Source organism: Vanacampus margaritifer, chromosome 7 (assembly GCF_051991255.1).
Source record: "Vanacampus margaritifer isolate UIUO_Vmar chromosome 7, RoL_Vmar_1.0, whole genome shotgun sequence".
NCBI lineage: Eukaryota > Metazoa > Chordata > Actinopteri > Syngnathiformes > Syngnathidae > Vanacampus > Vanacampus margaritifer.
This window is the reverse complement of record NC_135438.1, coordinates 909234-926995: the sequence shown is the minus strand read 5'-3', so window position 1 is coordinate 926995 and position 17762 is coordinate 909234. Positions and strand designations below refer to the sequence as shown.

Below are 17762 nucleotides of genomic sequence, written 5' to 3'. Positions count from 1 at the left end.
GTATTATTCAAAATTCCGATGCCAATATTGTTCCTTTTAATACAAATGAATATTGACTCCAAGTATTGGTTATTGACCACTAATAAACAGTATCAGCTCTGAAAGAAACCATCTCAGTTTCCCTCTACTTCTTGTGCTGCATCTCTTCCCTTGTAGCTCAATGCTGCCCGGCATGTTGTGGCTCAAAGTGGTACTACACTGAGGGTAAAAAATTGAGGGACGCGATGCCGTTCATCGGTGGCCTTATTTCAAATGAATGGGTAGTGGCTATATGTCAATATATAGCGGATGAATATATGAATAAAATCCTTTTTACAACGACACTAAGCTAAGCGGTCATATTTGAAACATGGTGGTGATGTGATGTCTAACACACGTTTGGTGTCCCTTCCCTTCCTCCCTCCATGTTCCCACGCAAGGTTTCCTCCTCCCTTTCCAGTGTTCCCATCATGGCTTCCAAAGTCATTCCCTGGTATAAGCGGAAACGCGACAGCCAAGTGAAAAGTGATCTGGCTTATCAGTACAGCACCAAGCGCGTCGTCTCTCAGCAGACGACGCAAAGGTACGCTACAGTACGCTACGCTACGGTACGCTACGCTACGCTACGGTGCGCTATGGTACGTAAGGACGCTGCCTCTCGCTGCTTGGCTGCGTTCGGTTTGCCTGCACGCACACGTGCTTCCTTTCCTTCTTTTTATGACTTGTTGTGTCATTCAGCGAAGTGCAAAGCGTTTTTTGAGAAGCAAAAACACAACGTGGAACCTCTAAGCCAAAAAAACAATGTGCTGGGAGTGACGGAAAAATAAAATCAAGAAAAGCTCATTCAGAAAGGAAAAAAATCTGATTTAAAGACTAAAATGCTTTCTTTTTTTTTGCTAGTTTTTTTTTAATGGTGTTATTTATGTACCATTTAGAACACCTTTTGTTATTGTAGAAATCAACTGGGTGCTATTGTATCCTATAAAAATGAGATGAAGATGCAATTGCGCTTGAAAGTTTACATGCCCTTTTATGTATATAAACTTAACTGTAAATGTACAAAATGTTTTCCCTTTATTTAAATGGGCTTTGCCTTTCTAGACACTCAAGGACACCGTACAGAAAAGGAAGCAGTTTTGATTCGAAAGGGTTCATTTTACATTCAAAGAATTGATATGATTATAAATAGAAGTCTACATGTCAGTTAAATTATTGGTTGACTCCATAAATAGCTATAAACTATAATTCTTGTATATTTTATAAAGCTATGTAAATTAACCTTGGGTCAAACTGACCCCTATAAAATACATTTTTAAAAATGATTAGTTTCTGATCGTTCTAACTTTCTAATCCTCTGGGTGTTTGACTTTAATTGAAAATAAATTTAATAATTAATCTTGATTTTATTCAGATTTTTTAAAAATTCGATTCAATCAATAATCATGGAACATCACTTCTTCTTAAATATTAAGGACATGGTTAAAAACTCCACAAACATTAAATTCCAAATTAAATTATGCGTAAATGATTGTTTATTTAGTTTATTTTTGTTCATGAAAGTATCAAGTGTAATCTTTACATAAGAGTTATGCAAACATCAGCAAGGATAATATGAAAATACCATTTTCATAATTGTAATTAAATAATTGTAATTATTCTAGGCTTACATACAGTCAGAGAAAACGCAACACTCCAGCCGTTGAACCTTTTTGCGAGTGTCCAAACCCAACCCGGAGCCCAAGAGGCGGTGCAAATGCGTAGGTCGTGCCCCGTGTCAGGGTGCGACTGCGGTTGTCGTTGGTCTTGACCTTCATGCTGAGCTTTGTGCTTTGGCCAAAGAGCTCCGTGTGGCTTTTGCGTTGCATCGCGTGCTGGCGCTTTCACTTGACTTGTTGGGGAAAGGCTGCAGGTTCGACTTGTGATTTTGTTGCCGTCATCGTTGCCCGCCGAGGCCCAGTTGACATGACAAGCCGCAGAGACGACCACCATGCGGAATGCCGAGCACTTTCTCATTCCACAATATGTTATCGAGCATTCTACAATGTTCTGCAGTCACTCCACAATAGTCTGGAGAATTCCACTTTGTGGCTTTTGTATTCATCACAACATTCGACAGTAATTTTGCAGCTTTTTTTGGCTATTCCACAACGTTCTACAATTCTAATGTGAGGCTGGTATTTATTGTTTTGTTTTGTGATTCTTGGAACTGTATATTTTGATTGGCAATAATAAGCTTGGTGCTTCAGCCTCTTCTATTTTGGCCGCTTATTTGACGTGTTTGAAAGTATGTTTGTGTTTTCTTTTCTGTGATTTGTATCGAGCCAAAATGAACCATTCATTCGTTCATTTCACAAGACTGTCGTTATTCACGACCGGCTGTAATGAGACACTAGTGTTCAACATTCTCCATTGACACCACACAGTTATTCCCCATACTGTGATTATTCCACAAACAACAATTTGGCACAATTATTCCACAATGCTGATGCTCAGCTGATTTTTAAAAATTGTTTTTTTTTTATTTCTTTGAAAGAGTTTATCCACTTAGGAAAAAGTGTGAGAGGCAAAGCATGTTGCCATGTAATCATGTACGCCCCCCAGCCCCTTGAAGGGCCTCTAACCCCGCCCTCACCCCCACGCCCCACGAAACAGGGTGCCCGACACCCCTTGAAGATGAACTACTTGTCAACACCAGCAGCTTGAACACCAAATGTCAACCTCATCTTCCTCCATGTCCTTGCTCACATTGAAGTTAATAGAAAATATTCATGCATCAAGAAGTAAATAGTCTTGACAATGAAATAAACGCCAGCTGAGTTAGTGACGATGGTCAGCAACAATAGTGAGTTTACTTGAGTCATTTTTGGGGAGCTTTGTTTTTTTTTTGTTTTCTGAATTTTTGTTGTTGTTGTTGTTTTGTAGTTTTTCAGAGGTAGAAAAAAAAACCTCAGAAAAACAGAGCTATTTTTCCATATATTTTCTTTTCTGTTTTTGTAATAATTTATTTCAGTTTTTTCTGAATATTTTTTTCCAGTTTTTCCTGAATATTTTTTTCCAGTTTTTATTAATATTTTTTTTATGACAGATTTTTTAAAACAGAAAAAAATGTTCATTAAAACAGAAACTTACAAAAAAATACACAAAAAAAACAAAGCCCCACAAAAAAATAGTCACAAAAACAGGGGCGTCCCCCCTGCAACCAAAAAAAAAAAAAAGTAAATGCAATATGCTTCTGGACTGATTGTGTGGCAATTTTTACGCGGTTATAGAAGCAGTTGACAGTGAAACAGCAATACTGTAATGATACACATTGACACCTTCTTAAAATAATCGCCTAAAGTCATTTTTTCCCAGATTTTTCAGGCAAAACTAAAAAGTTAACCATTTGTATCACGAGGAGATGATTTAGGCATATAAAAAAAAAGGCAAAAAATGACATGGGCAATTATTTAAAGAGGGTGATTAAGGAATGTATGCAATAAGTGATGTTTCCGTGACAACAAGTTGTTAGCGAAAAAGACTGTCTGACTTTTTTATTTCCCTGCTCAGCAGGAAGTCAAGTTCCAAGTCGGCGAGGCAGGTGCAGGTTGCAGCCACCGAGGCGATGGCGGAACCGGCGTACACCATCCCCGTCTTCCGGCAGAGGTGAGGATGACACATGTCACGTCGCGTTATTCTGAGCTGTAAAATAACACCGAGCCGCGCTGACCCCGATTCGGGATTGCGGCCTTCTGCTCCTTTTGCTACTGTAGCATGTAGCCGAGGTGGGAGTAAAGGAAAGGCTTCGTTATACTTCTGCGTCAGGCTACGACGGAGACGATACGATGGAGTCCCGCTCGTGCGTTTGTTTGCCTTCATACCTCCAAGTCGCCCCTGGATGCCGAGTGCAGAAAGGGGCGTGCCTCCACACCGGGTGGACTCAAACGTTTGACCACGCCCACACGGATTTTTCAGAATGGTTTAAACATTTTTTTTTCTCCAATTAAATTAGCAGATTTAATGATGCGCCATCTTATGATGTAAAGTTATTATTTTTCAACACATCGAAAATTGCAAACACTCAAGCCTCAGTCAGCCGGGGCGGAGCTAACTAACCGGTTTGAGAAAGAGGCGGAAAAGCAGTACTACATGTCCCCAGCAGATGGCGCATCCCTGGACGGTTGAGGTTAATATTGGGGTTTTGGTTAGTTTTGGAATTTTCGTTGTTCAATAAAGTGTTTAAAACATACTGTAATCGTTATGTGGTAGGCTTATGGTTAGGGTTAGGTTTAACAACAAAGAAAGAAAGAAGACGCTCCGAGGTCAAAAATCCGTGTGGGCGGAGTCACACGTTTAGGTCCACCTGACGTTGAGGCACGCCTTGAAATGCGCTGCAGTTTCACTCCAAGTCGGGGTGTCGCTACGGCTGCTAGGACGCCACAGAGTGGAGATTGTCTGCATTTTATGACCAATTCAGGAAGTCATTTTTCGTTCAGGTTTCGAGTAAGTCAAGTTCTGACTTGGGTTAAGTGGGTCGAAGTCAAGACGTACAATAGTGCGCTCAGTATCTGCACGTTTGAAAATGTAAACAGTCCCCAGCATAGTAACACAAAATATACAGCAAAACTTCTTTATAAGAGATTTGCCAGTGCAAATAGGATCAACTGTGGATTGAGACCATTGTCACCGATACCCAATCGTAAAATGTATTTTCTAATATCGCGGCTGACACCTGATACAAGTATCAATCCGGAGCATCACTATTAAACAGGTAAGTCTTGTCAAGCCGCCTCCTCATAAATAGCAAGTGAGTGAAGTAAGTCCCAAATCCTAAAATTGGCGACTTAGGTCTGACTGGAGTCAAGTCACACGACTGGAGTTCCCCGCCGCTGTTTGCGGCGTACAAAGTAAATGCAACTCAATCTGTGTCAGGGAAATTGTTTGCTCCGGTGACAGATAGGAGTTGCAAGTGTCCGTGATACAGTGGCGCTACGTAAAAGCTATTCCTGGTGTGATACGATGTGCTGCACGATTGGATGTGATACGATTCCTTCCAAAAAGGACATCATACGATTGACTCTACAATTGATGGATTCTCTACAAAAATGATCGAGATCACTGTCGTTTCTGCATGAATGAATGATTCACTCCAAATTCATTCACAACACGGAATGTTTGTGTGCGTCATCGTCAATAAAAATGCTTTTGTATGCCATCAGGACCAGCGAGGAGACGGGAGAGATTGAGGAGTACCAGCGAGTGAGCAAAAAAGTGGAAAAGGGCTTGGCTGCCATCCAGGAGGAACTCCAAAGAATGAGGATCTCCACCAAGGCTCAAGTTGATACTCTGGCCGTCGAGAAAGAGGCAAGGACGGTCCGGTCCGGTCCGGTCCGGTCCGGTCGCAAGATCCTGATCTCCTTTCTCAAAATGTCCATCTTGTGCGGCAGGTGAAGGAGAAGATGTACCGGAAAGTGGATCTGCTGGCGGAGATCCCGCGCATGCCCGATTTCATCGTGGCCCTGCGGCCTCACACCGTGTGGGAGAAGATGGCCGTCAAACTCTTCTGCACCGTGCTGGGGACCCCCGTGCCCGTCGTCAAATGGTCACTACAAGATTTTGGCCTTGCTAGCAGCATTCCGTAACATTTGACCACATTTAGGGCCGATGATTCCAATTATCTTGCGGCTTTTCTGCCACGATTCCGCAATGGCCCGGGTTAGTCCTCAAGGTGAACGAGTTGTGCTTGTGTGCAGGTACAAAGGCGGCGTCCCCGTGGACCCTCTGAGTGCTCCAGGAAAGTACAAGATTGAGAGCAAGTATGGAGTCCACAGTTTGATCATTAGCAGGTACGGCAGCACAAACGCAAACAAGCGCTCCAATCAAGCGGCTTCGGTTCCGATGGAATATTTTTTTTCTGCATGCAAAGATGAAAGGTGGACTTTTGGGCTTTGATGATTCTCCAAAAGTAGAACTTGATGCAAGTGATCATGAAATGAAAGTCGTTGTATTTTGTAGTCTTAGTCATTCCTTTGACCTCAAACATAAATGTGGAAATGTTGCCTTGAAAATAAATGAGTACAGAAATTGTTACTTTAAACAAAATACTAATCAGAACTAAGTGCAATTTCTGCAGAAATTTCTTGGGAATGCTGGAAAGTGGATATTTAACGTTCAATTGTGCCAATACTGTAAGGAACGTGAAATCAGACAATGAATAGCCCGGAAGGCGGGAATTTCTCAAGCAAGTTGAAATTTGAACGGTTGGGAATCGGAAGTATTATGTGGGAGTTGTTGCACGACAAAAAAAGTGAGGTGCCTGAAATAATAATAATAAAGAATCCGAATAACATATGTGTGAACGCTTTTCAGCATTCCCACAAAAAAAGTGCAATCCTGCCTTTGTTCTATAAACAGAAACTCTTGTGATGTCCAGCCTCATTTGCATTGAGAAGCGCCTCCTATTGGCCTTATTTTGTTCTCCGACTTCTCTGGCAGGGAAAGAAACGGAATAGTCAAGCACTGAGCTTCTACGTCAACTATGTGCGAGGGCTCGTTTTGGGCTGTGGGGTGAAATGCTTGCAGGAGGGAATGGGAGGGGGGGAGGGGGGGGGGTGTCCGTTGTCATCTCCTTAGAGACTCTTCAGCTGTTTCAAGCTGAGCTGACCTTTGCGTCATTGGAGCCTCAACGTCTTTGCTCGAACCCGCTTCTCCTTTGGACACCACGCGGTCATCTCGGAGACCAAAGTGGAACCCGACGTGTGCGATTGTTCCACAAGGTTTTATTCTTTTTTTTCTGTGATCATTCTGCAACTATTCAACAATTCAGTCTGCGGTCTTCTATGACAGTATTATCATTTTTAGCAACCTGCAGTTTGCTTGCCGCAACGTTCTACGATTAATCCTCAAAGGAAACAATGCACAATTGTTCCAAATGTGCAATGATGCAATTATTCCATATTCTGTTCTATGATTACTCAGAAATGCTCTACAATGATTCCACAATGTTGTGCGATCAATCCACCATGTCAATCTGCAATGACTCCAGAATGTTGTGCAATTTTCCACAACGTTCTCCAATTAGTCCATCATGTTGTACTATTTCACACAAATCTATGATTATTCCGCAATGTCGTATTATTCCACGTTTTTCATTGGCCAGTTACTCTGCAATGTTCTGCACAACCAAATGTTGTTACTTTCTACAATTACTGCTCATTACACTATTATTATTCCATAATCCATAATGTTCTATTATTCCACAACAATCTATCTCGCCCCTTTCCACAAATACGGTCCCATTTCCCATGACGTCATACTTGCGGCTCGCTCCCTTATGCCCAAATATGGGCTTCCTATGACATCACGCCTGTCAAAAAGTTTGACGAGAAGTAGAAACTCTGACTCTCTCTCTAAGTCCTGCCCCCTTCACTTCCGGTCCCGCCCCTTCATCCAAACACGGGCTTGTTTCCTAAGACGTCATACTTCTGCCCCCCCCCCCCCCTATGCCCAAATATGGACTTCCTGTGACATCGCACCTGTTCATAAGTGTGACGAGAAGTAGATGCTATAACGCTCACAATGTTATTGGTACATTTGAACCCACGCTGATGTGTTTTTTCAGGTGCGCGGTGAGCGACACTGCGGATTACAGCGCCGTGGCCACCAACCCTCACGGCACGGCCACCAGCGCCGCCACCGTCTCTGTCAGGAGTAAGTTCCACATTTCATGTCCACAAATGAATCTTCTTCGCTGTCCGACATGGGTGCGATGACCACTTTTGTGTCTGCGCAGGCGCGAGTGGAGGCGGATGGGCCAGCCAGATCGGTTTAGGTGAGAGGACAACAACAAAAAAAAAGGAATTCCACAATGTCATATGATTAATGGGAAACAGGAATCAAGTGTAATGCGTGCTACTTTTATTAACCGTAGTGAGAAGTTAAGGTGAGCGGACAACAAGGGAAGAAACCAAGAACACGTGACAAAAACACTAACAGACAAAAAGTCAACCCTCACAGAACCGAAACATGACAACTTGAAAACAACTTCCGCTGTTTTCTTAAGAGGGAATACAATGAAAACGGCAGAGGCCCCAGAGTTGAACCCTGTGGAACACCATCCATTTTGTTATACATGTGAATTCGTATTGCACATACTGTATTTATTTGTCTGACCACTTTTTCTTTTTGCACAATGTTGTAGTGTTGTCCCACAACAATCAGCGATGTCACGATTCTCCCGCAGCATTCTGTCCTTATTCCACAACGTTGTGTGTCTATTCCAACATGGCAGTCCCCCGCCTGAGCGGCAGCCACTTGAGTAAGCTGGAGGTGAGCCTGGTGCATTGTTTCCCGGTCACCTTCGCCGCAGAGGGCGAGTCGGCCAGCCTGCTGTGCACCCTGGTGGTGGTCCCAGACCTCCCCAATCTGCCCCCTTTCGTCGAGTGGTACAGAGATGGTGAGGCGTCATCATTCATTCATAACTAGAGCTGTCAAACGACTACATTTTTTCCATCAGATTAATCGCATCTCAGAATTTTCATTAATCACAATTAATCGCTTCATGAAAAAGGCTTTTTTTAATCAACATTTTTTGCCCACACCTCCTCTTTTTCTAATCACTTAATTACTTATAGTTTGACATGAACAAATATTCTGCATGTCATACGCAAACATTTAAATCCTTTACTTTAAAGCATGTAGTTATGTTTACTGCTCAAACACAACCTGCGCTAGCTTTAACGTAACTGCCCGCTGTCAACTAAAGGATCATCCGCGGTCAAAATTTACAGTGTGATTCATCTGCGTTAAGACATGATTAATGTGATCATTTTTGTGATGAATTCATTAGTAAGCGCTTTAACTTTGACAGCACCATTCACAAATATTCAACAACATCCTGTGAGCATTGCACAATGTTGTACAATCATTGCGCAACCTTTCCCTCCCCATCCTCTGTTGCAGATAAACTTTTACAGCCCGGCCCCCTAGTGGACATGTCGGTGAGTGGCAGCGTGGCCCGCCTGGTGCTGCCCCACCTGGCCAAGGACGACGAGGGCCTCTACACCATCCGCGTCTTCACCAAAGATGGCACCTCCGAGCACTGCGCTTACCTCTTTGTCTCAGGTAGTGCATGCTACTGCGTTAGCATGTTAGCATGTGAGCATTTGATCAAGTCTCATGTGACTTTAAAGGCTGTTTTAGCAATGACACATTAGCGCTCGCGTTGCTCCTTGCCCCCCCACCCCAGACGCCACCCCCCCGGTGGCCGGGGCCCCCGGAGCCCCCATGAGCGTCAAGGCTTACGATGTCAACTCGGACTACATCCTGGTCGCCTGGAAACCGCCTAACGCCGTCAACGAGGCGGCCATCACCGGCTACTTTGTGGACAGGTGTGTGCGTTCACGTCATGCTGTTAGTTAGCATGCATCATGTAGCATATGGGCTTAGCGAGCATTAGCATCGGCAACAGTTACTGCAATATTTGTTGCGCACATTTTTTCCCTTAATTTGCTTGCTTGATTTGCTTGAAATGTTTGTCTTCAGTTTTACAAATTTTCAATTTGTTTATTTATTGTAAATAATACCAAAAAAAAAACATTTGAACAATACACTATTAATAATAATAAACAATAAATGAAACGATTTTAAATGTCTTTAAATGCTTATTTTATTATTTAAACCAAATATTTTACACATTTTACAATTTTTTTTAACCTCATCTTTAAATAATCAAACCGTGCCCTTGAGCTTTAATTTGCCACCCCCGATGTATCAAGTCGCTTGAAGCGCTAATTGAACAATTTTTATTTTTCCATTTTTTTTGCAGGTGTGAAGCAGGGAGTGACTCGTGGCTGCAATGCAATGACGCCCCGGTGAAGGTGTGCAAGTACCCGGTCCACGGCCTGACGGCAGGCCGCTCTTACCGCTTCCGGGTGCGAGCCGTCAACAGCGCCGGCGTCAGCAGGGCCTCCCGGCCATCCGTCATTGTCGCCGCCCTGGACGCCGCCGAGAGCGCCAAGCTGGAAGGTAGCGCTGAAGGTAAATGCGGGAATAGGAAATCCTGGGTCTGACTCGCGCTTCGGATCATTTTCCGTTTGCCGTAGTGATTAAGAGGCAAGGACAGTACCATGTCGTCGCCAAGAATCATGAGCTGGAAGGTACAATAAGATGATGGTATTTGCTGGCTTTGTGTCGCCCTAAAAAAAGGCCATAAATCTACTTTCCATCCACATTGAACTAACCTTCTTCCATCTAATTTATACCTGACCATTAAAAACCTTATGCCTGATTTGGAACCCCCTGAAACCATATTTCAACCCACATTAAACACACCTTGAAACAACCTCAAACCTTTAACAGCGGCTTAAAACGACCCGCAACAAACGTAAAACCCACCTGAAACCACATTGAGCCTTACATAAAATCCCCTTTAAACCCGCTATAAAAAAAAAACAGCAACAACAACAAAACAAACTCCTAATGAATTGGCCGTACGTTGTTAGGCCAGGCGGCGACCATTCCTGGCCCGCCCAGCGACGTGCATGCGTCTGAGATTTATGAGACGCACGTGGTGCTCAGCTGGACGCCGCCCAGCCAGCGAGGAGGACCAGCGCCGCTCTGCTACGCCGTGGAGAAGGTTTGTGCGTCAAGCGTCTACTTGTGTCAGGAAAAAAAACGTGGTCAGTCCTAAACTCCCAAACTCAAATGCTGTTGTTCACAAAACAAGCAAGATTTGGCATTTGTTCACAAAACTCAAGGTACAAATCAAAAGCATTTGTTTACAAAAATCCATCCATTCCTCACAAGGGTTCGCAAGCAAATGATCAAAGTCGTCAGTTCAAAAAAGTTACTTCAAAAAAGTTACTCGATCATAAACCGTCCAAGATCCTAAATCAGCCTTTTGTTCACAAAAAGTTGATCAAGTACATACAGTAGAATATGCTAAGCTAAATCCTAATTGTTAAAAAATAGTAAATCAGTCACAAACATAAGAGCCATATCAAAGTCCTTTGTTGACAAAAGTTGGCACACAAAGTGACTAAATCGCAAACAAAAGTCTTTTGCTCGCAAAAAGCTTGAAGATCAGAAACTGTCATTTGTTTGTTTCCATGATGTTGGTCACAAACAGATCTACATCAAATTATTTTTGTTTGCAATAAGTTTGTCGCCAAAATACAGATCTTTTTTTTTTTTTCACTATAAAGTCAGACGGGGACTTGTTCACAAAAAGCCGAAAAATTTAAGAAAAAATATAGTAAAATAAGAAAATTATGACTTCAAATAGGCAAAATTATCTGCCAACAGAACAAGAATATTTGACTTAAATTTACCTGTAAGATTTTGAAAAATGAGGAAATAATAGTAGCCCCAAATCAACCACAGCGGTCTTGAAAATCGCATTTTTAGACTAAAAACAAGTCATGTGGACTTTTTTCAAACTGTAATAAATGGAACTATTTTCTTAAAATACATAAGTATATTTTTTTTACGCTTGGATAACTTATCCTGTGTCAAGCAGGGAGGGTAACAGGTCCCATTTTTGTTGTCTTTGTTATGACCCAGCCAGGGATTGAACCCACAACCTCCAAGTCTGACGGACCACTGAGCTGCTACTGGAACAAGGAATTTTTTTTTTTTTCATTTATCTTTTTACTGGATTATGCAAAATCTTATGAAAGCCCAGTTCGGGGCCTTTAACGTTGCTTATCTTGAAATGTGGACAATTCTTGTTTTAATCCTCAAATTGTCTGTTAACACTCAATGCCAAGACTGCTCGATCCAATAAGATCATTAAGTAATAAGTATCTTAAAATAAGCGCAATGATCTTGTCTGACAATTTCATTTGAAGTAAAAACAACTTGCACAGCAAAATAAGCAAATTTAGGTAAAATTTAAGAAATGATATCTTACTTAAGATTTCAGTTTTTGCAGTGTTGTTGATAAAAGTCCAACAATTACAAACAAATTCCAATTTTTACTTTATAAATATATATATATTTTTTCAGTATTATTTTGACGGCGTGGTCGCGTGGCTGGTGTGCGGTGTCCCTCAGTGTTTAGCTGCTGTCGGTGCCGGTGAGCCCAGTGGGCCCAGTGGGCCCAGTGGGCCGTGGCGTGGCGTCGACGCCGGCGTGGAGCTTCGCTCGCCCCGTTTGGCCGTCTTTCATTTGCCAGGCCGAGACGCGTACGTCTTCCGGGCGCTCGCGTTCAACGCGTACGGCGCCAGCCGGGCCTCGGAGCCCTCGGAGCCCGTGAGGAAGGCCGAGCGGGACGGTAAGGGAACGGAACGGTGACCCTCACGCGCTGCCGCGTTATCCGCTCGTATGTCGCACCCGTGTCGTGTATGTGACCTTGTGAAACGCTGTGTTGCAGGTTGCGCGATGCCCGTTGGTACGTACCAGGACGATTTCCTTCACTTTGACTTGTTATACGTTTCACATGTGTCCTCTCCTGAGCACCCTGCACATTAAGCCTCCTCGTGTGCGGGTCAAATTGACCCGTAAAGAGTAAAAAGTCAAGCTGAAATGAAAATGATTCGTTTAACATATCTGCAATGAAATGCTCACAAATGAGGATAATAATGAGATATAAGCAATGAATACTGAGATTTTGGTTGTTTGTGATAGTTTGGTAGCTAAACATGGCTTGGGTCATTTTGACCCGGGTCCTGTTTAAGTTGCCAAATTTAGATTTCTATGTTGATGACACTTATCAAGCCAAGCAGAGAAAATATTTGATACCAAAAAAGGAAAATAAACAAAAGAACCAAACGGGTCAAAATGACCCAGGACATGATGATGACGCTTATTAAGCAAATAGGCATGAACTTTCTTACCAAAAATCAAATTGATCAAATTTTCAGTTTCAATTTTTACTTGCTGTGGGTCAATCTGTGCTGCGACATGTCTACAGTAACTTCCCTAGTGTACATCAAATTTCTCTATTCAACTAATTATTGTATTCACATTATTAACTCATTTGCTCCCAAAAACGTTCTATTTTAAATATTGCTATGGTCCAAAAAAACGTATTTATACATTTTTTACGTTTTATTTTATTTTATGCTAGAGCATACAGAAGGCTTTGATGTAGCCTCTAAACTGAAGAGAACACTTGGAGCAACGATAGTTATTACAAAAGAACGGCCGGCAAGTGCCAGCAGAGTATAAGAGATCAACCAGGGCCATGTGGCAAAAAAGTTTTTTTTTTTGTATACTGGTAAAAATATTTTCCTGGTCTCCAACACCCTTAAAAGTTACTCAAACCTGGATATTTTCTAAAAAATAAATAAATAAATAATCAGCCCTTGACACCAGTGTCACTTGCTGTGTCCAAATTTGCTGCTGGGAAATGACATCATGTGGCCTTCAAATTCAGGCTTTAGACGATGCAGCCTGCAAATGTGGACATCGATACTGATTTATACAACATTCATGTCTATCATAACACGAAGCAAGAAAAAGTCTCAAGGACCCAAATCTTATTTGTTTTATTTATTGAATTTAAAGTCAACAAGAGGCGGAAAAAAAAGTATTGCTGTTGTTGGTGAACCATCAACTCGCGCACTTTGTGGATGGAGCACGCTTGACTGGAAATAACCAACAGGAACGTGCAGGACGCAACCTTTAAGGTCTGTGCTTTGTTAGCCGCCCCGTTGCTAACGGCTCATGCTCATCTCTCCCGACGAACAGGCGTGGCGTCCGCTCCCGGCCAACCGGTGGCCACCCGCAACACCAAGTCGTCCGTCTTCGTCCAGTGGGAGGCGCCCAAGCACGGAGAGCGAGGCCTGATGGGATACTACATCGACGGTCGTGCGGTGGGCAGCAAGGACTGGTTCGCCTGCAACCATAAACCCTTCAAACTCAACAGGTCCAGCATACACTTTATTATTGTGGCTGTTTTTGCTAGCCCAGAATGCTAATTGTTAATTATGGACAAACGCTCTTCCAACAGTGTTAGCGGTTTGTCTCAACGACGGTCTGAGTAAACAGCACAGATGATCATAGGTAGCCTTTAGCAAACCTTTCTGCTAGCAACTCTCCAGCTTCTAATGCTAATATCAATTTAGAATGAGGTCAAAACTGACAAACACTCTTCCACATTGTTGTCGTATGTCCCTAGAGTCACAAGTCTCTAGTGCCTAGGTCAGGGGTCACCAAGTCCGGTCCTCAAGGGCCCCTATCCTACGTGTTTCCCTCCTCCAACACACCTGATTGAAATGATCATGATCAGGCTTCTGCAGAGCTTTGAATCAAGTGAGTTGGAAGAGGGGAAACCTCTAAAGCGTGCAGGATAGGCATAGGGGCCCTCGAGGATCAGACTTGGTGACCCCTGACCCAGAGTATGTCCCCACTTCTATCCTGAATTAGCTGCTTAGCACACCTTTCTCTTAGCCACTCGCCCACTAGGCTAATTTTTTATCACAAAAAGTGACAGACAGCAAGGTGTGATTTCCATGTGTTAGCTGGTTAGCAAGCCTCTCTGCTAGCAAGTCTCTCACGTTACGTGTTGTCAAATGTTTAGCAAGGCTTGCTACTAGCAAGTCTCATGTTTCTGTCCACTTAGACTTGCTAATATGAAATTCTAGTCATGTAAAACTGACAACTATATGACAAACTCATCTCTAGAAAGACTAGAACAAACAACGCGTGCGATTAAAGGTAGCCAATTAGCAAGCCTCGTCACTAGCGACTCGTTTGTTAATGCTAATGCTACTTTTTAAAATGATGAAAAAAGGAAACATTTTCGCAGTGTTGGCCGTACGTCTCTACAATGACTCAAATCAACACGCAGTCGCCATTTACGCTAAATTAGCTTCTTCTTCTTCTTCTTCTTCTTCTTATGCTACATTTTCAACCCTGTAAACTGTATCATGTCAAATGTAAATGTAATGCTTTCTTCTCATCTCGGCTTGTTTTTCGCTCCTTTTTCGCACGATATGATTGCTTATTTCCAGGTTTGTGGTGCATGGCCTAACTCCAGGGGAGACCTACGTGTTTCGGGTGCAAGCCGTCAACGTCTTCGGCCTGAGCGAAGAGTCTCAGGAGTCGGGACCCATCGCGGTGGAGCCGGCCCTGGGTGAGCGCCGCCCGCAGGTTTTGACCGCAAACCGCTTGGCTGTCATTCAGTTTTCACATGCCATCTGCTGTTCTATTGTTCTATCAGGTGGGGGGTTTGAGTACGGTATGTATTCAATGGTTGTGACCCCCCCCCGCTTTCATATGCACTCCGACTCCACCTCCTCCTTCACGTGATTCGTTGTAGTCATCACAACTTGTCACGTTTGAAGCTTGGTTTGGTTCTGATCCAACGCACAACTTACCAATGTTTTTTTTTCTGGGCAATAACAGATTGATTACGTTTTCATCTATTTATTGGTAAGATGATTTAAGATTCAGGTGTTTTGAGACAAGAGCGTGTTTAAAGAAAGAAGGGAACTCTGCACTCACCTTGAAAAGTGAAAAAAAAAAATCTGAACTCTGAAATGCAGTGGTGGGAATTAACTCAATATTTGTACTTGGTTACTTGTCCCCATTTATATCTTTTTCATGTCATGTCATCTGTGTAGCTTTAAAAATAACAAACCTATTTTGACAAAATAATGAGTCGACTACGGATACAGTACCTGTTTTCAAATGTCAGAAATGAATACTCAAAGAATGTATAAATACAAAATGATGTATTTTATTTCCATTTTTCATTTTTTCATATCAATATCAAGATCAAACTGCTCTTGACGAGGTTCGTGGAACAGTTCTGCTGTTTTTTGGTGTATACTGGTAGTTTCCATATTTGTGTCGCAAAAGTGGCGCTAATAACAGATGGATCTTGAAAGTCAAGTGAGTCCCGAGTGAAGCATCCTGCCGCTTGCCACCACTGACCCGAACCTCTCCGGCAGCCGCCCCCAGCGCCCCCTACGGCATCAGCCTGCTGAACTGCGACGGCTCCTCCATGACGGTGTCCTGGAGCAGCCCCAAGAGCTGCGGCGGCTCCAAGATCAGCGCCTACTACGTTGACAAACGGGACGTGGACACGCTGGTCTGGAAGGAGGTCAACGTGGGCGGCATCGTGGACCGAGTGTGCACGGTGAGTGCCCGGGCAACGCCTGGTGACGTCCTACGGGCTTTGCTTGCAACTGAGGCGTTTCCTTCAGAGCTGGCGCTGGGGGTCCCATCAATAAATGACGGAGTGGTACCGTTTAAGAACGTGCGGACCCATCCATCTCTTGATTCAAAGATCTTCCGTCCAAAGGACAATATAAATAAACCTGCCTTGCTTTTCCTTAGGTGGATAATCTGACAGAGGGAACCTTCTATGAGTTCAAAGTTCAAGCGGCCAACATGGCAGGCGTGGGCGTGCCCTCGGCCCCGAGTCTTCCGATGAAGTGTGAAGCGTGGACCATGGAGCAGCCAGGTAAGTCCGTTTCTCACGCTAACGCTATTTAGCTCTAATGCTAAGTCGTAGCGTTGGCCGTTCGTGATCACGCTCTGGTTTCCTGTACCGCAGGTCCGGCTTATGACCTGACCTTCAGCGAGGTCCGTAGTCATTCCCTGGTCCTGGTCTGGAAGGCTCCGGTCTACACAGGGGCGAGCGCTGTCTCCGGGTACTTTGTGGACATGGCCAAGAAGGGCTCCTGCGATTTTGTCGCACTGAATGAGAACGCCATCAGTCAGCGCTACATGCAGGTGAGACGACCGCCAGAGCGTTGAGGTCTCGGCCGAGTCTGGCTGCCTGAAGACTCGATTGTTGCTAACTGTGGATGAAGGGGTTTGATGGGCTTCTCTTGGATTCATCCAAATAGGATCGTCAACACCTGCCAGGAAGGTTTGCAGCTCAATGTCAATAAGCCTTGAAATGAGAAAACATGGAGGTCTCTTGATAAAGCAGGAGATGGAGAGTCAGGGGATGTTGAAACTAGATCAGACTGTTGTGGCTTTCGGTTTACCATTCAGCCTATCCTCACCTGCGGGAGCTTGCAATAATGACCAGATGAAAGGCCACGTTGCTTGACGTCATACAGTAGAGTGTCTACTATCATTTACCAGTTAGTCTCCATTCCGACCCTCGCGAGCTTCGGGTAACCAGAAGGACCGAGTTCCTTCAGAGGTACGGCCATTTACCATCCGGTCCACGTTTCTACCCTCACAAGATTTGGGTAGTGACCAAAAGGAACATGAGTGCATAGGAGGTCTAGTGCTTCTGGGGTACACGCTCAGACTGTGGACTGTGGAGGACACGACAAGAGAATTACAAGCAGATCAAATTGGGCCTTAAATGGTGAGGAACTTGCTGAGGTGGTTCGGGCATCTCTGCGCGGTGCAGGGTGACTTCAAGATTGATTGAGGACGTAGCTCATCGTGAAAGACGCATTTAGAAGTTGAAGGACATCTTTCATGACATCACCAACCAGGAGAAGACCTACACACGCACAGCTGGCCTGGAAATACATCATAGTGTTCCTGGTGAAGATAAAGAAGGTAGTCAGAGAAAGTCTGGGTCGCACCGCTCAGGCTCCGGAGGATTGAGGTCCACCAGCAGACCTACTGCTGGTTGCCTTCGGCTACCTTAAAGCTCTGCTGGTCAGCAGAGGATCGATAAACAGTTCTTTTGCCAGCGGAAACAAACAACTTTGTAGGAACGTAGCACACTTTCTGCATCGTGCTGACCTTTGCCCTGCAGGTAACCGGTCTGGAGGAGGGCAAGTGGTACGTGTTCCGGGTTCGCAGCGTCAACGCTCAGGGCATCGGTCAACCCTCCCTGGTAACTGAGGCCGTCTGCGCCAGACCTCCTCCAGGTGAGGCCC

The 17762-nt window shown here is 43.9% G+C and overlaps 1 protein-coding gene across 8 annotated transcripts in view; it reads left to right on the top strand.

The window, feature by feature from the left end:
- myom2a (myomesin 2a) overlaps positions 1-17762 on the top strand; it is a 28256-nt gene that overhangs the window by 2569 nt on the left and 7925 nt on the right. For 2 of the 8 annotated variants that reach the window (XM_077571507.1, XM_077571509.1), the window contains exons 2-17: positions 3532-3624; positions 5178-5322; positions 5406-5560; positions 5712-5804; positions 7580-7668; positions 7751-7789; positions 8249-8413; positions 8920-9081; positions 9206-9347; positions 9785-9996; positions 13651-13828; positions 14916-15037; positions 15858-16045; positions 16246-16372; positions 16466-16644; positions 17639-17753. In XM_077571507.1, the coding sequence (XP_077427633.1) occupies positions 3584-3624; positions 5178-5322; positions 5406-5560; positions 5712-5804; positions 7580-7668; positions 7751-7789; positions 8249-8413; positions 8920-9081; positions 9206-9347; positions 9785-9996; positions 13651-13828; positions 14916-15037; positions 15858-16045; positions 16246-16372; positions 16466-16644; positions 17639-17753 (2152 nt within the window). In that variant the 5' untranslated portion in view covers positions 3532-3583. Of the gene's footprint in view, positions 1-307; positions 563-3528; positions 3625-4670; positions 4730-5177; positions 5323-5405; positions 5561-5711; positions 5805-7579; positions 7669-7750; positions 7790-8248; positions 8414-8919; positions 9082-9205; positions 9348-9784; positions 9997-13650; positions 13829-14915; positions 15038-15857; positions 16046-16245; positions 16373-16465; positions 16645-17638; positions 17754-17762 lie in introns of those variants that run through there. The other 6 variants (XM_077571508.1, XM_077571506.1, XM_077571511.1 and 3 more) reach the window with 5 other exon arrangements.